Source organism: Bos mutus, chromosome 4 (genome assembly GCF_027580195.1).
Source record: "Bos mutus isolate GX-2022 chromosome 4, NWIPB_WYAK_1.1, whole genome shotgun sequence".
Lineage (NCBI taxonomy): Eukaryota > Metazoa > Chordata > Mammalia > Artiodactyla > Bovidae > Bos > Bos mutus.
In genome coordinates this window covers 55,148,884-55,169,306 of record NC_091620.1, presented here as the reverse complement: position 1 = coordinate 55,169,306, position 20,423 = coordinate 55,148,884, and the positions used below count along the sequence as shown (strand labels likewise).

Here is a 20,423-nt window from a genome sequence, read left to right as displayed (position 1 = left end):
AAGGCTAGGCTACGGTCCGCTGCCCGCGCGTCCCCGGGTTTCGAAAGGGGCCCGCCAAGAGGGCGAGAGCGCGCCGCAGGGGCGGGGTGGGAGCGGCAAGCCAGGCGTCTCGCGGCCCCGGGGCTGACGAGGCGGCGAGGGCGGGCGGTGCGGCTCCCGGGGGAGGAGTCTGGCGGTGGTCGGGCCCAGAGGAGCGTGCGGCGGCGCCCAAAGAGGACGCAGTTTTCCGCCCAGGACTGAGCGGCCGAGGGAGGGCGCGAGGGGAAACCGGAAGGAAGGGGAGGCGGCGGCGCCAGCCTTCCTCTTAGGGAGGCGGAGGCGAGACCCCGGCCCTAGCCGCCGCGGGAGGGCCACGCCCCCGCCGCCGCGCTCCTGGGGCCCAGCGTCTTCGGCGCCGCCGGCCGCACTGGATCGCAACCCTCAGGATTGAGGGACTCGGGTGAGCAGGCGTCGCCAGCCCCGGGCGGGGGACCCGGGGGCGACCTGTGGAGAGCTAGGGAAGAAGGGCTGCGGCTGGAAGGGGTTCGGCCCTTTGTGGCTCGGCGGGCAGGGGACGGCTGCGGCGGCATCTTTCAAACCGGAGACGTTTCCGCCGCGGGCGGGGGATGGGCGCGGGCGGCCGGCTCCTCTGTCCACACCCGGCGGCGGCCCCGCTGCGGCCCGGCGTCCGGCCGGTGCTTGGGGCAGGGGCGGCTGAGCGAGTCGCTCGCGGGGGCGTTTCCGGCCGCGGGTCTCCCGGGCGGCGCCCTGGCCCCGGCTGGAGCCCGCATTGCCAAAATCAAGCTGTTTCCCTTGACTACTCGCGACGTGTTCGCGAGACGGTAGGCAGAAGGAGGGCAAGCCCTGCGTTTTTTCCTTGTCCGGTACTTCTTAAGTAACCAAGAGATGTCGAGATTAACAGAGGTCCCATTGTGGGTCTACTGATGATTTTAAAAAGAAAGCAGAAGCTGCCCTATGAAACGGAGAATTGTGTACGTATTTACTTTAGACTGAAATCTCTTTAAGTTATTTGAACTCGACCATCTTTCTCTCCCTGTGAATTAAGAAGCCGTGGAGTAGAATATCCCGATGTGGAGCGGTTATTTTGAGTTAACGGCTCTTTTATCCCCCCTGGTTTATTAATCAAAGCTCACTTTCTACCATCTCAAAGGGAGAATAATAGGTAACTCACAAATCTCTAGAGTTGTCCGATGCCACGGATGACCCCGTTAAGATGAAAATGGAAAAAGAATCGAAAATGTAAAATTACCTGTGAAAGCTTATATTTGTGTGAAATATCTAGCTAAAGTATCAGCGTTATAAAAACGTAGGGTACAGGACGTCACGTGTTGTTGATAACATGAATCTGTACGCCTGGCTCACTTAGCATTCAGGCATTTAGAAACACCCCTATCAGCAGTGTACTCTGACTACAGTTATTTTTTATCTTTTCTATTGAGACCACTAATCAACAAAGTGGAATTAACAGTGGTTCTCTTTTAAAGTAAGGTGGGTGGGTTGGTTGGTTTTGCTTCCCGCTGTGTTGTGTGAATTTTTGCTTTAGTTTGAGTCATATGAACTTCAAATCTCGAAATTGTGAGTGGCTTTAGTTAACCTTAGGTTAGGATTTTTTTCCTTTTTTTTTTTTTTTTTCCTAAGAAGGACTTTTTCGGACCGAAAGTAAACTGAAAAGTCTAACCAGTCAATTGTTTTCCAGCCTTGATGATGTGGAATTTTGCTAATATTAAGTTTACTTCTTTACTTTGATCTTTTGTTGGTCTAGTGCTTATTGAAGCCCCTTTAGATTGGGCCCTGAAATTCTCAAGAGGTTGTTGTCCTCAGTAAACAGTACCAGGGCTATGGCATTCCTGTTGAGCTTGGTTTATAGTTCATGCTTTTCTACATGGTTCTTTTTTCTCTACAGACAGCTCTTTGTAGGAAGAGTTTTAAGTGCTATAACTCTTCTCTCCTATTTGCTCTCCTAAGCAGTACCGTAGAATCTGCTAGCTTTGGTTATTCACATGGCACTTAAGGAGGTGGTTGGGAATAGAGGTGTCAGTACTTCAGTCCACACTCCTCCACAGATTTTCTTTGTCCTAGTTAATGGAAATAATTAGCTATTTCATAACATGCAAACATTGAACACTGAATGTGTTTAAAGTGAATGGTAAATTTATAGAAATTTGAATGCAGTCTTTAAAAGGCAAAAGATTATTTGGTTTTCCCAAAGATTTTACTCATTTACTTATAAAAGAGTTGTTTTTCTTCTTGCTCATATTCCTAAGAGCAGGAAAAAGGATTGGTCCTGATGTCATAAAAAATATGAGTGAAAATACCAAAGTCCTTCATTATATCTTAGTCTTAATCATTTTCAGTTTTGTAGAGTTTGAATAGAGCAGGTTATGTTCAAATTACTCAGGGTATTAGAAATGATAGGTTGTTTTCAAGTAACTTTTTAAATATGTGAAGCTTACTCCCTGTTCGCTTGCCAGGATTTTTCAGCACTTAGATTCTTCTGTGTGGGAAGGAGGGATTATAGTAGGAGACTCGAGAAAATGTAATCATTTAATGAGAGATACTTTTTCAATTCTTCCCCCCCCTTTTTTTTTTTCTTCAGCTCCACTCCCTCCTGTACTTCTGACAAGTGGTAACATGTAAATAGGTTCCATGGTTGGCAGGGGATTCTAGGTATTCCTCAGTTTACCCTTCTATTTTTTTAAGAAACTGAGAAACTTAAGTAGCCATAATTGTAAGTGAGTGTGCCCTTAATGACCTCATGAATATATTTAATATCTGGGAAATAGTTTTGTTATTGTGATTGAAAAAAATCACTGATTTGGTGAAAATTGAAATCTATTGAAAAAGTTAAGGTCAGTTTTACTTTAGTCTATATTTCTTCAGCTTTCTTAAGTCTGTGCAGAGCTGAGAGGAAAAAAGAAAAGTGATAACCAAAATAAAAGGGCATACTACAAGTCATAATTATTCTATCACAAATGGTGTTTCCTTTATGTTCTTGTTTAATTTTTTAAAAGTGAAATAACTTACTGATCATCATGTAGAACAGAAGCCTATTCTTGTGACCTGAATTTACTTAGGATATTGAGCATAATTAACTTGATGGAGTCAGATAGTCTTTTCACACTCGTTGGAAAAGGGGTCAAGAAGGAGTAGACCTAGGTTCTGAACTTGATCAGAGTAGAGGAAGCTGTACTGAAATTTCTCAAACTCATACATTCTTTAAAAGTCAGGGTGTTTGTTTTTTAATTGATGTTTGTCGCAATTCCAGAAAATTCTGTTTGTGTAATGGTTGACAATCAATCTGAAGATGAAGTGGTTTTCCAAACATTCCCAACTGTCAGAGTTGTGTTGATAACTTGAAAGCAAACTACTTCTAGCACCAATAGTCCTCCCTGAAGGAGAAACCTATCTTTTCACTGAAATGAAGAAAGGCTTGTTCTATGACTGGCGCCTTCCTGGCTATCACTTAGTTTTTTTGCACAGGCATCAGCCTTCTCAAGGTTAGTCTTTGTTGTACTAGTTTGTTTCATGATTTGTACCATCAAAAATACTCCCTAAAATCTTTGAATAAATTTCTCTTATCTAAAATGCTACTCACCAAGGCAAAAAGAGAACTGTGTTTGAGTGTTGAAACCTGGTAATTGGGACTCAGACCTGTGTAGGTATGAAGGTTCAGAAGGTGCGAAGGTACTACAAAAAGCTTGACCAGTAAGTGAGTGTTAAGTAAAATAATTACAAATTATTCTTTTTTGCACAGAGTAGTATTTCTGTGTGTCAGGCACTGCTCCAGACTCTCCATAGAGCTCATTTAATCCTTAATCCAGTTGAGAAGAATTCTATTTTTATCCCGCATTTTACAGATGAGCATACTACAGCACAAAAAAGAAATAACTTAGGAAAGGTCACACAACTAGTAAGTTGCAGAGTTGGGATTTCAACCCAAGTAATTTGGCTCCACAGTCCATGCTCTAATTTTTTGGCAATACTTGACATTAGAATAGCCTTGGATTTTTTCTGACAAGTTTAGATCTGCTATATTGACATTTGTAGCACTGGAAGTTAGAGCATCACCTAAGTTAATAATACACAACTTGAAAGTCTGCATACAGGTGGTGTGACCTGTAGTCCACCGCTCTTCCTCTTTATCACTGTTTCATCATTACTGTGTAGTTTTTGTGCAGTCGTTGTTTGCAACCTCCTCCCTTTTTTCACCTGGAAAAGGAAGTGGCAGCCCAGTCCAGTATTCTAGCCTGGAAAATCCCATGGACAAGAGCCTGGCAGGCTACAATCTATAGGGTCTCAAAAGAGGAGAACACAACCTAGCTACTGAACAACAACCCTATCTTTTTATCCTTCCTGGTTTCACATGTACAGCTCGGTTAATTGCTGATCAGTCTCATTTTCACATTCAGTAGTTTTTCAATCCTTTATTCTTTATCTTCCAGATCTTGTCTGTATAACATTGGAGAACTTCTTTTGTATCTGTTTATGTTTCTGTAGCTATTCTGTGGAAAGGTACTATAAATGACACACTTGTGGGAATGAAAACTAGATTTCAAAGTGAAGTTAGATATATTTGCTTCCCCTACAAAATTTATAGTCACATTGATTAAAGGGAGGAAAACAAGTATTGAAACAACTTTCTGTAAGAGGTATTTCAGATTTTTAAGTAGAATTGTGTGTATTGCTGTGGATTGTTGACTGATTTAATCCTGATGACCATTTAATAACAATGCTCTGAAACTCTTGTGTGGCAAAATTCACTCAGTAGAACCTTGGAGACTTGGGTAGCCTACAGAAAATGTTAGAATCCAAGTTTTTGGTTTTTTTTCTCTCAGTTGTAATTCTACTCTTATAGGAAGCTTTTAGATTAAAACATAACTTGGTCTTTGTTCTCTACTTAACTTGCAGAAAGTTGGTAAAAAGAAGAAAGGATATCATCCTGTATATAGCATTCTAACCTTATTCATTGCTATTATCCACTGGTATCAAATAGATCAATCAAAAATACTGAATATAGCCAAGAACTTAGAAAAAGAAATAAGAATATGCATACTTTTAATGCCAGAGTACATTTTACTTTGTTAGATTCTGAATGTCGTTACACTGTGTTTGTATGACTCCCATTTAATGCTTTTTCTAGTTGGCTTTTCTCACTGTGAAATATGTCCTGACAAGTACCTTTAAATTACAGGACCTTTCTATTCATCTTAAGGTACCTGATACCTGGAAATGTGGCAACTAATAGTGGTTTCCTAGTCTTTGGCCATCAGTTCATCTGCTGAATCCACGTGTTCATTGAATGTCTTTACACACAATTGTTTTGTACACATCTTGTGTTTTTCAAATATATATAAATAAGTTGTGCCTACTAAGTCCCTTCACTCGTGTCCAACTCTTTGCTACCTTTGGTACTATAACCTGCCAGACTCCTCTGTCCATGGGATTCTCCAGGCAGGAATACTGGAGTGGGTTGCCATTCCTTCTCCAGAAATGATGTAGTTGATTTTTTTAAAAAAGAAAGAAATTCAAGTGTTTTTGACTCTAAAATAGTTTTTTTTTCTCATTGTGGGTTTCTTTCAGCAGATTAGAAAAGTCCTTTTTTTCTAACCTAAATAAAGGATACTCACTGGATTTTTTAAAAGTGTTTGAAAAGTTGATTGAACCCATAGTAAATAGGGAAAGTGGTTGTGTGACTAGGTAAGAGACGTTAAAATATTTCAGTTGAAAGGTGGACTATAGACAGATTAAGAATTATATTTAACTCAACTTTCAAGTGTTTAAGGTTTGTGCTTTTTCCTTGTTTTTATGACTTGAAGGGGAAACATTCTTCTGGGAAAAATAATCTTGAAGTGTGTATTTTTGTTACCACCTTTTAAAAAAATTCTTAATATTTGATCAAGAAGCAGCCTAAAACAGAGATTGGTACATTTAGCCTGTAGTCCTTTTTTGTAGAGAACATTTTGTTGAAACAATCATGTCCGTTCCTTTATATGTTGACTTTCGCTGTTTTCAGACTGCAACAGCTTTAGCATTTGGGACAAAGACTGTGCTTACAAATCCTAAAATATTTTGTTTTTATGATGAGAAAAGAGAGTAGTATACCTTTGAAAGTTTGAGTTTTTTAATTAAATTATCATTGCATATATTAACAAAATGTAGAAGGTTTAAATAAGTCTTCAATAAATGTTTCTTTTCTCTGCAGTGTGAACCACTGTTAACAGTGGGACAAATCCCAGCTGCCTTCTTTGCTCATTGCACTTGTGCTACAGTTGTTCTTATGGTAAAGAATAAAATTTCTTGTATTACTTCTCTATCAAAAGTTTAGAAATGAAAGATCATGACGGCTAGATTTTATTCTTTTGCCTGCCTGTAGATTTGAATTTGTCTAGAATAAAGACACTCTTTTTAAATGATAGACATGTTTTGGCTGTAGTAAGAGTAAATGCACTTGGTGTCCTGGAGCTCTCGTGGTTGGCAACTCTCAGTCTGAGTACTTACAGTACAATGACCAGCACTTAGAAAATACTCAAAAAACATTTGTGGAGTTAAATTTAAGTAGCCATTAATTTATGATCAAAAATTAAGTAAACAGTTTCATTGATACCTGGGAATTAAGGGCAAATTTGTAAATGTGTCCAATCTTTGGTTATTAAGTAGTATAGTTCAGACTTTGTGAAATGTTTCAGAGCATGTAGTATATTGATTTTAGGGGCCTTTTGAAGGTTATTGGTTGGCCATCTTAAACTTTGCCATTTTTTACATTTTTAGTTAATACATTTTGAACTCTTACGTTCCCAGAAAAGCAACACTTAACTTTATTTTGAATTGTACTAGATACTGATCTGGGTGAATTATTAAATTTATATGATGTCTGAATGACTTCTGCTGCCTATTTTAATGTTGAGATATCTTAAATAAAAATTGTTAGGAAGACAGTGTACCCTAGATTTCAAAGGGAGGGGTGGAAATAGGGGGCGTATAAAGCAGTGACAATAAGATTGTATAAAGTTGGCTCACTGTGTAATTTTCTAAAAGCAGACTAGTATTGTTTTAATACAGTATCATGAATATGATAAAAAGAAATCAAATCTAATAAAATGGAGACATACATAAATGGGGCTCAGAAAAGGAACTGCAAAAAAGTCAGGTTCAGAGAGTATGAAGTCTTAGAGAAATAACCAGAATGAACCTGTACAGCTACCCTGCAAGGAATTCTGGAGTGTAGAGTGTCGTCTAAATCCATCCTGGCTTTGGCCAGCAGCTCCTGTCACCTGGTTTAAACATGGATGGGGACAATTTGGGGTCCTGCAGCTGGGGTTAGGAATTTTAGCCTATCAATATATACATTTCTGTCAGATAAATTTTTAGAGGCGGAATTGAAAGATTGAGATAGTAAGCATTTACAGTGCCAAATATTACGTCTTCTGTAATACTTCCTTTGCAATTCTGAAATTCAAAAAGCTCTTAAAGTCAAGTTTTAAAAAATTTGGTTTTGTAAAACTTGATCTGAAGTAATGAGATTCTATATAGTATTATTTTTCATACTATTCATATTTCCCTCAGTGAAAATAGGATGTTCAGTTACGGAGTTCTGTCCTAGACTGCTTGTAGTACATGATATATGTACCACATTAGTTTTATAAGATTTGAGAAATCCTAAATTCCAGAACATAGCTGGCTCTTAAGAGTTTTGATTAAGGGCTTGGAGGTATGTATCAACTTACACTCCTGTGTAAAAATGCTCATTTCTAACACCCTCACTAACACTGGGCCTTGCTGCATTATTAATATATGAAAATAGCCAGTGATTTTAGGTATTATTAGCCTTAGAGGTTATGCAATAAACTTAGATTTATAGGATAACTTTCAGATCTGGAAGAGCAAAGTCATTACCTTAAATGACCCAAAGTCTCTGGCTTTGCACCTGTTTTAGTTACTCCCTTATACTTTACTTGGCTGGAAATTTGACAGTCTACATCAGGTTAGCAGTTTATGTAATAGTATAGCTTGGCCCGAAGTACAGTGTGACCTCTTTGAGAGATGGATGATATTTTTGTGAGAAAAAGTAGTAGTAGTTCCAAATGATGGTCAAATAGTTTTCATGTCAACAGCACTTGACTTTCTGATTATGGAACTAAGAATCATCTAATTAGGAAACAGGTGATAGTTTTTTTTTAACTATTATTAGTACTCTATATTATACATTCTTTTTCCTTATTTGTAATTCATTTCCCATATGTTGCTGCTGCTGCTGCTAAGTCGCTTCAGTCGTATCCGACTCTGTGAGATCCCATAGACGGCAGCCCACCAGGCTCCCCTGTCCCTGGGATTCTCCAGGCGAGAACACTGGAGTGGGTTGCCATTTACTTCTGCAAGGCATGGAAGTGAAAAGTGAAAGTGAAGTCACTCAGTCGTGTCCGACTCTTCACAACCCCATGCACTGCAGCCTACCAGGCTCCTCCGCCCATGGGATTTTCCAGGGAAGAGTACTGGAGTGGGGTGCCATTGCCTTCTCCTGCCATACGTTACAAATACTTATTTCCAAATAATATTTTAAAATTAAACTTTAATGCAGCTGGAATTTCTTTGATGAATGGTATTAGATTTTGTTTTTTCCTCCTGGGGGTGTCCAGTGTTATTTGTTGGAATGACCCAGTCTTCTAATTTGAAGACTTCTTTATCATATCTAATACCTTTTCTTATAACTTGAGTGTATTATATTTACTTATTTTTATTTACTTGCCTTTATTATAGAACTGTTAATATATTTTAATATTTGATAAGTCATGAGGAAGAACTTGCCTCCCTTTCACTCAGATATCTTGGCAGTTTTGGGGAATTCTTCCAGATTAATTGTCTAAAAATTGGACTTGAATCTTCTGAAAATTTTAAATTTACACATTTTGAGAACATTCATATTTGTATAATATGAAGTCTTCATGTAGTAATACATTTCTGTATTTTGTCATACTGTATGTTTTTGTTTTTAAAGAACTTTGTAAGTGTATGCATATTGATGTGTTCTTTCTGAAATGTTTAAATTTTTTATAGAAGTCAAAAAGATAAAACTACAAATAAACTTTTAAAGTATTCTTTTCCTCATGTTTTATTTTTATGGTAATGTCTAAAGTTGAATTACAAAAAAATGTAATTCATATGTAAGTCTGTTTAAATATTGTATTCTAAAAATGTACTGGCCTAGATACTCTGACTGATGTATTTTTTTTTTTTTTTTAGTTACTCCAGAGGATCCACCAAACATAGGATGTTGCCACAAAATCTACCTCGTGTGTTACTCTCTTTTGAGATGAACAGCAGTTGCAAATTTGAGCAAGATGTGTGCAGACTGTGTTGAAAAACTCTGAAGAACCTAATTAACACAGGATGACCTAATAGTAATTCTAAGCCTATAGCAAGATACTCTTCATTAGTGAGTGTGTCAGTCTTGGTTCTGAATGCTGCAGATAACAGCAAGCAGAGTTTCTCCTTTCTTTATTTCTGAAGCATTCACTTGACCTTCCATCAGTAAGACTGACTTTATTCTAATCTGTTCCTGGAGATATTAATGGAATACAGTCATGTCCACTCAAGAGGAGAAGCAGATCAATACTGAATATGCTGTGTCCTTGTTGGAGCAGTTGAAATTGTTTTATGAACAGCAGTTGTTTACTGACATAGTGTTAATTGTTGAGGGCACTGAATTCCCTTGTCATAAGATGGTTCTTGCAACATGCAGCTCTTATTTTAGGTAAGTACTTTTAATCTTGGTTAGTTTGTAATTTCAAGTGCAGAATGTTAGCTTGTTTTAATCTTTTGATAGAAATTATTTTAAACACTATTTAGAATTTAAAAAATTAGATGTCTTAATGTTTTGCCTAAATTTTCTATTTGGGTGATAAAGTGTTTGCCAGTCACCTCCTTGTGTATGTAAATAAGGGACAGGCAAGGGAAGGTTTTATAAAGATTAAATACAAGAAATTTGAAATTAAGGTTAAGTTTAATGATGCGGAAGCAAAAAGGTTCAGAATACAGTACTGTTTTTTTCATTGAAAGAGAAAGGAAAATGAATGGTGTAATTTTCACTTACTCATAAGATTTTAAAATATTAAATTTAGAAAATGGTCTTTGTTTATGAATTTAAGAGTTACCGTATACTTGATAATAACTTCTAGACGATAATTGGTAGTGTTTAGATGTGTTAAGAACTTTGATTTCCTTTGAAAAAATGAATTTTTTGCTCATTGTTGGTTACTTTTATCATTTGTGATATCTTTTTAGCCTTACCAGACTCCTTCCCAGATTGAAATAGTTAATAACTGATAATGTTGTTCTCTGTGCCTCAGAATTTAGAAGTTGATTTAATTGTTTGCTAATTATAAATAAAACTTTACATTTATGACCTTTTACAATTTTTAATCTTTTTAAGGTAGGTTTTCCTTTGTTATGTATTTCATGGGAGAAATAGAATTAAGGCATAGAAATTCCTGTTTGGTCACTGCCCTTAGGTTGAATTTTTACGTAATATTTGAAGAGGACAGAGTGAGTAAAGATGAATTAAATGTGGACTGGTATATTCGTACAGCAAATCTTAGCTGGCTTAAGTGGCTATCATCAATGAAACTTACTTTATGCTGCTTTTTAGTGGCAGCTATGGACAGGACAGTATAATCTTAACTTTTCAAAGCTAACATAGAGGAAGGTGTAGAAACTTCACGTTCCCCAGTATAACACATCTCATGATGATTAAAGAAGCTTAGACCCAGATTGCCTTGTCAGTTGCTTTGCTCTTCCTGCTGTTTTTTCAGGTTTAACTGTGGATATTTCATAGTTTCAGACATTAAAACTATTTTTATCTTAGAAAACTTAGCATATTTGCAAACAGTGATTCTAGAAAACCTAATGGACCCAGAAAGGATCCTTAGAATCCTCTGGTGTTTCTACAGATAGAGATTCTTGGATTTCAAACCCAGAAGTTAACGATTCTTCTGGATCTAACTCAGTGGGTCCAAGTTAGAGTTTGAGGATTTGTATATTTTAAGAGCTTCCCAGATGATTGTGATTGTCAGGATTGTTTTTGTTTTTTCATTTCCATTGGCTTAGTAGATAGTGTCAGGAATTCAGAGTTACAGATTCAGTCAAACCTAGGTCCATTAGTTCTCCCTTTTTAATGGCTGTTAATTATGAATTGATTATTCTTTATTGGAAAGCTTTATGACTTGTGGATTTCCAGATTGGTATTTGTAATCATAGAATCTTTTGTGGTTATTACCCTAGTAGTTGTCTTGTTTAACTTTTAAACCTATGCAGAAATTCTATTTGCTTGTCATCTTTATCAGGAAAGTAACACATGCGATTACGGGTTAGGTGTCTTACCTTTTTTCCTCCCTTGTTAACTTTATTTTTTATTGTATAGATAACACGCTGTTCTCTAAATTCTCTAGCCATGAGGTTATTCTTTTATCTTTTAACTAATTGGGTTGGAATTGGCTTCCTGGAAGACGAAATAAAAAGTTTAAATACATCATTAGTATCAAAATTTTAAAAGCAACACAATCTCTTTAAGGCTGCTATTACTTTCACTAGTTAGTTCCCTTCTTTAGCTTTGGTGTTCTAAAAGAATATATTCTCCCTAAAGCAAATCAGATAATAGGGATTTGAAGTAACAGTAGAAAGAATAGTTCTGCCCATGTTTGGGATTAAATCCATCCGTCTTTACAATACTGTGTCTGGGCCAGTTTCATAATCCACAAGACCAAACACGTGTATTAATTTTTCCTCCTATATATATCTTTTCTCTGGACTGGATAGATAATTATTATATATTCCCACAATAATAACTTGATCTTTTCCCAGGTTTCTTCAACTGGATTCTGTTTTCAACTTTGTAGATTTCAGTATCCTTACATATGTTGCCATCAATTTAACCATTAGAAATTTACTGTGAGAAATTTTGTCCTTTGAACTAGGTACATTCTTTTGCAGTTTACCAGTACCATTCCACCAAGAATCAAAAAAAACCTCTAAAATCCTAAGAACCTCTGAAGTAATAGTTTCTACTTCTTAGTAACATAGATAGTAGAACCCAAGTGAAAGGGATTACTTGAGAATTACTCAGCACCTCTCTCACCATGGTAATTCAGCCTGCTATAATATGCAATTCAGCATTTATTCTTTCTTTGAAAAGCCTGTTTCAGATTTTTATGATCAAGTTGGCTAAGCTTCCCCTAGTGTCTTTCGACTTTGGGAAGCATAAATCCTTCACAGAAGTCCACTATTCTGGTGTCTTAAACTATAGCCTGGAATAACCTGTCTCAGTGTCATCTGTATAGTCAGCTGTTCTCTTGCCCTACTTCCTCTTCCAAAGTTAACTACCTTCTATTGGAACAGAGAAAAAGCACATGACCCCTAAATCTTCCATTTTTACTCAGATCTCTCGTAATTTTTCAGGTTGCTTTTGGTCATCTCCCATGTGAGAGAAGAGACTTGTGAAATAAGTGACACCAGCTGTCTTAGGTGTTTTTATTAGGGTTTTCTTGTTAAATCTCGGATACTTTTCGAGAATAATTCCTGTTCTCCTTTACTTTGATTAGGTTTATGGCCATTCTGTATTCTTTGGGAGGCAGTTTTCAAACACCCTGATTGATGTTTTTGCCACTTTTCCATTCCCTAACTGCTTCAAGTTAGTTGCTGTTCTTACTGCTCTTTGTGAGCTACACCAGAAATCACCAGTGCTTTCCTAATTGCGTTTGCTATGTTTGTTACCCTTGACGCTCCAGTTTTTGTCACCCTGCTTCTCTTGCCCAGAGTAGCATTATACTGACTGGCTTGTTCTTATTTCTCTGATGAATGTTTCTCAACCTTTTGTCATTCTTACTTTTTCTTCTAATAGAACTCTACCTCAGGTTGGTCATTGGGAATCTGGGTGGGTTTTTCTCTTAGTTTTTTAGTCTCTCTCATGTAACTTACTTGGCTTTAACACATGACATTTTGTAGATAATTCACAGTCTATTGCATTAATGCCTGACTTTCTTCATAGTTTCAGTAATATTAAATACTTGATTGGTTATTGTATTATTTCTATTTGACTCAGCTGCCCACACCTTCAATTAAACATATCTAAAATTTAACTCACCTTTTTTCCTCCATCTTACAATTTTCCTCTCAATGGTTAACAGTATTTTTTTTCAGGCATTTACTTGAAAATAAAGAGCTAGCTTTGATTCTTTTCCTATCTAAGAAAGAAGCAGCAAAGAACAAGATGGTTAGCGTCACCCACTCAATGAACATGAATTGGAGCAAATTCTGATAGTTGAGGACAGAGGAGCCTGGCATGCGCAGTCCACAGGGTTGCAAAGAGTCAGACACAACTTAGCAACTAAAAAACAACAATCTACTTCCTATTCTTATTGCTAGTGTTCAGAAAATCACCTGATCTTGTTGGGTTTTTTGTAAAAGCTTTTGTATCCATTTCTGCCATCCTCGGGTGGTTCTTATTTCTAACATAGATTATTGCAGTAGCCTAAAAAAAGCAGTTTTCTGGCCTCCAGCCTTTGGCACTTGAGGTCTGTCAGTACGGAGTATTCATTCTAGAATATGTTTTATTGTGCTAGTGAATCCATGCTCAGAACCCTTCAGCATTCTTCATTATGTAGAAGGAAGTTCAGTAAAAAGTTTTGGCTCTGCTGTTGGGCTTGTGGATCTTACCCCCGATGCAGGATTGAACCCAGGCCCAGGCAGTGAAAGCACTGGGTCCTAACCACTGAACCGCCAGGGAATTCCCTCTTGGGTCTCATTTTAAAAGCCTTCTGTGATCTAAATGCCTGAACCTCTTAGGTTCAGCAGTCTCCCCCCCCCAAAAAAGTACTTATATTCTCCCCTGACTCACTACTTCATCCACTTTAAAGCGTTTCTAATCTTGTCCTTGAGGTGCCCAGGCTAGTTGTTGTGATACTACACTTGAGATCACTATAGGCTTTTCTATACATACAGTAATAATACTCTTTGCATTTTTTTTTCTCTCTCCCCTATATGTGGACATTTAGTTTGTATTCATAACATAATTGCCTTTACAGCATATTTTCCTGCATGTAAAATATTTTTAGGAAACTGTCCTGCATATTTTTAGGAAATCATTTGAATAAATTGAAATTTTAACAGCTTTGTTGAAAGCTAATTTACATACAATTAAGTATTTAAGTATATTTAAAGAGCTCTGCAACCATCTCTACAATCTAGTTTGAAATGTTTCCATCACTTTATGCCCACTTATAGTCTCAGTCACTCACCTTTCTTACCCATGGCCCGAGGTAACTACTAATCTCCCTTCTGCCTCTGTATATTTGCTTTTGGGGGATATTTCATATAAATGGAATCATATAGTATGTGGTCTTTTGTATCTGCCTTTCACTGACCATAATGATTTTAAGGTTTGTCTGTGTACGTATTAAAGAGTTTGTTTTATTGCTAAGTTGCATTGTGTGAATATAAGGAATGAATTAATTTTGATATTATCATTCAGAATGGCATAGTGGAATAGTTTGGTATAGCTTTGGCACTGGATTATACTTTTCTGTTGCCTCCCTCAAAAGTTTTTCCCTGTAAGTTGTCCATCAGCAAATACCCTAAATAAAATTCTGTGTGGTCTAGTTTTGGTGTTTCTTTTAGCTCTACTTTTGTCTCTCCCTCCCACCCTTCCTGTAGGGCCATGTTCATGAGTGGACTAAGTGAAAGCAAACAGACACACATACATCTGAGGAATGTGGACTCAGCCACCTTACAGATAATAATAACCTATACATACACGGGTAACTTGGCAATAAGTGACAGCACTGTAGAACAGCTTTATGAGACAGCGTGCTTCCTGCAGGTAAGCAGTTTTTTCTCTCAGTTGTATGTGTTAACTGTGGTTTATTTTTCTTAAGAAACATTGTTTCATCAGTGATGTATTATAGCTATGTAATTTTATTGCAGATTTTAGAATGTAAAGTTTTTCTTCTCTTTTTAAAATGTGTAAAAGAAAAACAATAGAATTTGATCATCTAGTAAACTTAGTTTTATGGTGGGAACCTTACTGAAAAGATAAGTGAAAATTTCATATTAGTTTCATATTCTGCCTAGTATACCGCAGAATTTAGATCTTAAGTAAAAAAGCTTTTAACAGTGTTACTAAATTTAAATGCTTTGGTGTTTTGGCTAAAAGCTTAGATATGCTAATTTTTGATGGTATTACTTTTCATGGAAAATGTCAAGATTCTTAACAGAAGTTATCAAACAAATATTTGTAATAGCATGAGAACACACTGAGCTATTAAAGAATTAAACTAAAAGAAAAAGTGACGATATATTTACATATGATAAACTATTTCACTCTCTCACTCTTTGTTTCCCCTTCAACATTTTTATTTATTTTTGGCCATGCCATGTGGCTTGTGGAATCTTAGTTCCTGAACCAGGGTTGGAACCCATGCTCCTTGCAGTGGAAGCAGAGTCTTAACCACTGGACCAACAGGGACTTCCACCCTTCAACGTTTCTTTTAAATTTTAAGAGGCATATAAAAATATTTTCCAGGACTTCTGGTGGTCCATTGGTTAAGAATTCACACTTCCACTGCGGGGGACATAGGTTTGATCCCTGGCCGGGAAACTAAGATCCCACATGCTGTATGGTGTGGCTAAATAAATAAATACATTTTTCTCATTTCTTTTCCTATTTGGAATAATTCTTTGTATTTTCAGAAATAAGTTTCTCCAAAGGGAGAATCATCAAACTGAAGGTTAAATTTCGGTAGCATAGTTCATGATACCTAGAGGGTACTAGATAAATGCGTGCTGAATAAACATCAGTGACATTGGTTGAGCACCAGTTTAAGTAGCTTTCCTCCTTTTTAGTTTGTACTCTTCTCCCCGCCCCCCAGTTGTGCAGTGTCCTTGTGTACCTGTAATTCTGGGGAAACTGAAGCCCATGGTAGCTTCCTGGTGCTTTACAATGGAAGACATTGATATCCTGAATCCAAACCTAAAAGGGAGAAATGCCTACTGTAATGATTTAATTTATTTATTATTATTATATTATTTAATCATTTAATTTAAATGATTTCATTACTTTTTTAAAAGCCAAGAACTAAAAGCAGGTATTTTTACAATTGCTAAATAATTAATTTTAAGAAATTTGGATTTCAGAACACTGTTACTGTAAATAGTGACAGCTTTCCTTTTTTTTTTTTAAATCATGTTAATGAAACCCTTAGGCATATGGTTACCCAAATGCAAACCCAGACTCTGCCTCCTCTAGGACTAAGGTTGCCCTGGCAAGTCTGGGATGGGGCATTTTATGACTGTCAACATGGCTTTCACTATTAACTGCATGAAATGTTTTTATATGCCAGATACTGTACTGATGCTATATATCAGTTCTCATTTAATCCTAAAATAATCACTTAAAGGATTTCCTCATTTTATGCAGGAGAAAGCTGAGGCTTAGAGAAGAAAGCTACTTGTCTGATATTATACAAGTGTTGACTGGCCTATCCAAGTTTTGAAGCCAAACAACCTGACTTCTTATCACAAACTGTTTCTAGTTAATCACTGTGATCTGGAATAAATATAGGAGGTAGCACTTGTAACTCAACTGAGATCTGTTTTGTCTTGAGAAAAATCTAGGAAACTTTGAGTGGCTAAGATGGGTTGTTAAATTTAGATTATAACTGCACTATTTTCTTTTGATTGGTTATCCTAGTGCTCCAGGTAAGAAAGGCAAATAACTATCGTTAGGCATTGTGTATATCTGCTTTTTTATGAATATCTTATACACGTTGACAAAACCAGATTCTCACTTCTCAACAATAATCATTTCCTGTACTGATTTATATTGTTCTTACTTGGTTTTCAGTTACATATTTTTTAAAGCCTAAAAGTATTTAACTTATGCATGAATTTCCTTACCTTTAGGCTGTTTAGGTTTTTAAGAGTCATTTATTGGGGGTCTTGTTTTTGTGCAGCATGTGGGATATGGGATTTTAGTTCCCTGACCAGGGATCGAACCCGCACCCCCTGCAGTGGTAGCTCAGGGTCTTAAACACTGGGGAAGTCCCCAAGAGCCTATCTGATGTTATACTACTGACTCCTAAATAGGGCAGTTAAGTAGGCCACTAGACAGGAAGAAAAATGCAAAACAATACATTGTGAAAGTTGCTCAGTCGTATCTGACTCTTTGTGACCCCATGGACTGAAGCCTGCCAGGCTCCACTGTCCATGGAATTCTCCAGGCCAGAATACTGGAGTGGGTAGCCATTCCCTTCTCCAACCAAGAGATCGAACCCAGGTCTCCCGCATTGCAGACGAATTCTTTACCATCTGAGCCACCAGGAAACCCCCTGCACAGTCTTCTAGTTTTTTATTACGGGAAGACACTCTCTCTTAGCCCACAAGTGTACGTAAAAATAAAACTACAGTATAAAGATTTGATTAATATACTTGTGTGTTACATAGCAAATGTCTGGCTTGCCTTTATCAGCCTTGTTTTTCCCCCATTTTTAGGTAGAAGATGTGTTACAACGTTGTCGAGAATATTTAATTAAAAAAATAAATGCAGAGAATTGTGTGCGATTGTTGAGTTTTGCTGATCTGTTCAGCTGTGAGGAATTAAAACAAAGTGCTAAAAGGATGGTGGAGCACAAGTTCACGGCTGTGTATCATCAGGAAGCTTTCATGCAGCTGTCACATGATCTACTGATAGACATTCTCAGTAGTGACAATTTAAATGTAGAAAAGGAGGAGACAGTTCGTGAAGCTGCTATGCTATGGCTGGAGTACAACACAGAATCACGATCGCAGTATTTGTCTTCAGTTCTTAGCCAAATCAGAATTGATGCACTTTCAGAAGTAACACAGAGAGCTTGGTTTCAAGGTCTGCCACCCAATGATAAGTCAGTAGTTGTTCAAGGTCTGTATAAGTCCATGCCCAAGTTTTTCAAACCAAGACTTGGAATGACTAAAGAGGAGATGATGATTTTCATTGAAGCATCTTCAGAAAATCCTTGTAGTCTTTACTCTTCAGTCTGTTACAGCCCCCAAGCAGAAAAAGTTTACAAGCTGTGCAGCCCACCAGCTGATTTACATAAGGTTGGGACCGTTGTAACACCTGATAATGACATCTATATAGCAGGTGGTCAAGTTCCTCTGAAAAACACAAAAACAAATCACAGTAAAACAAGCAAACTTCAGACTGCCTTTAGAACTGTGAATTGCTTTTATTGGTTTGATGCACAGCAAAATACCTGGTTTCCAAAGACCCCAATGCTTTTTGTCCGCGTAAAGCCATCTTTGGTTTGCTGTGAAGGCTATATCTATGCAATCGGAGGAGATAGTGTGGGTGGAGAACTTAATCGGAGGACTGTAGAAAGATACGACACTGAGAAGGATGAATGGACAATGGTAAGCCCTTTGCCTTGTGCTTGGCAGTGGAGTGCAGCAGTTGTAGTTCATGACTGCATTTATGTGATGACCCTGAACCTCATGTATTGTTATTTTCCAAGGTCTGATTCATGGGTAGAAATGGCCATGAGACAGACGAGCAGGTCTTTTGCTTCAGCTGCAGCTTTTGGTGATAAAATTTTCTATATCGGAGGGTTGCACATTGCTACTAATTCTGGCATAAGACTCCCCTCTGGCACTGTAGATGGGTCTTCAGTAACTGTGGAAGTCTATGATGTGAATAAAAATGAGTGGAAAATGGCAGCCAACATCCCTGCTAAGAGGTACTCAGATCCCTGTGTGAGAGCTGTTGTAATCTCAAATTCTCTGTGTGTGTTTATGCGAGAAACCCACTTAAATGAGAGAGCTAAATACGTCACTTACCAATACGATCTGGAACTCGACCGGTGGTCTCTGCGGCAACATATATCTGAACGTGTACTCTGGGACCTAGGGAGAGATTTTCGATGCACTGTGGGGAAACTGTATCCATCCTGCCTTGAAGAATCTCCATGGAAACCACCAACTTACCTTTTTTCACCGGATGGAACAGAGGAGTTTGAAATGGATGGAGAGATGGTTGCACTACCGCCTGTATAGTCAGGAGTTCAGGGAGTGCACGCTTCGTCTGTTTGCTTTTGTCATTTTCTTTGCTTAATGAGAGACTATGAAAGGACTGAATATGAGTACATAAAAAAATCTATCTTTGATAAATTTTATTTTTATGCCCTACTTAATATTTGCATCAGTATAATATATATCAGTGAGTCTTAAAGATATGCTTCCATAATATGAAATAGATTATCCAATAATTGAGAAACTTTTATGTGTATCATGAGCATAACAATCTGGATTATCTAACATTGTTAGCCCTGTGTATGTACAGTTCCAAAAGTTCACTTATTAAAGTAGTTTCCTGTTCCTAGTGTGGTATATCGCAAATTGTGCTGAGGTTATTTTGGTAAATGTATTTCATTCCCGTGCTTCTGTTTTGAAGTCCTGGAATGTAGTTTTTTTCAGTGTAGTTAACTGAGCTGCACTTAACACTAGTGTCCATGTTGGCATAGAAATGTTGTCTGAATCCTATAGTTGAGGAAGATCTTCCATTTTATGGTATTGCACAGGGAAAGTATGACTGCAGGATCAGTCTAACTATATACTATTAGGTGCATGTACTCTCTTCACTAACTTATACTTGTCTATCTAGAATACAGGTCTTCCAACCAGCTGGTCATTTACCAGGTGTGGACTTCAGTTGCTGGGCTTGCAATAAGAATTGCTAGTCCTTCATTGTGCGGGTCTGTGTGGAGCTTTAATCAGTAAATGCCTCCACTTTCTGTATTACATTAACATTGGCTCATGCATATAACTACCTGCTGCTGTTGTATTTCTCCATCTTAAAGATTTAGAGTGGGTTAACCAGGTCATTACATCTTAATTTAATAAGCATTACTGTAGAGTGATTGTGTATAGATATTTGTTAGCTGTCAGGGTGTGTTTTTTTTAACCTGTTGTGTGTGGGGGGTAGGATTAGAAAGGTGAACTGTTCAGGAATTCTCTGCACTAGCGGTGCAGAAGAGCAGATAACTAGTGCTGCTCTGGCATTAATCCCAGGAACCACTAGCAGTAGCGGGCCGCCGCCAATCTAACATGAGCACAGGTGCTTCATGACAAACATTACTAGCATGTTCAACTGCATAATGTTCTGGCACTGTATTTTGAATGACATTAATTTATTAAATAAATTGTATATATTCAAAATCTGTTTTTCTTTTGTGATGGGAATGGTGTGATTGTAGTTTTATGGGGTCAGCTTAGTTAACAGGTGATTTCTTCAAAATTTTGTTTGAGATGGTATGTATATTTGTCCAATTTGAGCCTTACTGTAGCAACATAAATTACAGATCAATGACTGCCTTTCAACTGCAGTTGCCTATTAGAATCATCTCTGG

At 37.6% G+C, this 20,423-nt stretch overlaps 1 protein-coding gene across 4 annotated transcripts; it reads left to right on the top strand.

The window, feature by feature from the left end:
* Window positions 1-49: 49 nt before the first annotated feature.
* KBTBD2 (kelch repeat and BTB domain containing 2) lies at window positions 50-20,232 on the top strand. Of its 4 annotated transcripts, none has more exons than XM_070369509.1 (5): window positions 50-439; window positions 6,203-6,280; window positions 9,238-9,748; window positions 14,701-14,866; window positions 17,536-20,232. In XM_070369509.1, the coding sequence occupies exons 3-5, from the start codon at window positions 9,579-9,581 to the stop codon at window positions 19,069-19,071; spliced, it is 1,872 nt and encodes a 623-aa protein (XP_070225610.1). In that variant the 5' UTR covers window positions 50-439; window positions 6,203-6,280; window positions 9,238-9,578; the 3' UTR covers window positions 19,072-20,232. The 4 variants fall into 4 exon arrangements, with proteins under 4 accessions (XP_070225610.1, XP_070225609.1, XP_070225612.1 ...); XM_070369510.1 differs by lacking the exon at window positions 50-439 and adding an exon at window positions 3,309-3,497; XM_070369508.1 differs by lacking the exon at window positions 6,203-6,280.
* The last annotated feature ends 191 nt before the right edge of the window (window positions 20,233-20,423 follow it).

Excerpts from the sequence above, each read along its gene's own strand:
- KBTBD2 (XM_070369508.1), top strand. The coding sequence starts at position 9,579 with ATGTCCACTCAAGAGGAGAAGCAGATCAATACTGAATATGCTGTGTCC. Across the intron at positions 9,749-14,700 it reads ACATGCAGCTCTTATTTTAG|GGCCATGTTCATGAGTGGAC; the intron begins GTAAGTACTTTT and ends CCCTTCCTGTAG. Across the intron at positions 14,867-17,535 it reads AGACAGCGTGCTTCCTGCAG|GTAGAAGATGTGTTACAACG; the intron begins GTAAGCAGTTTT and ends CCCCATTTTTAG.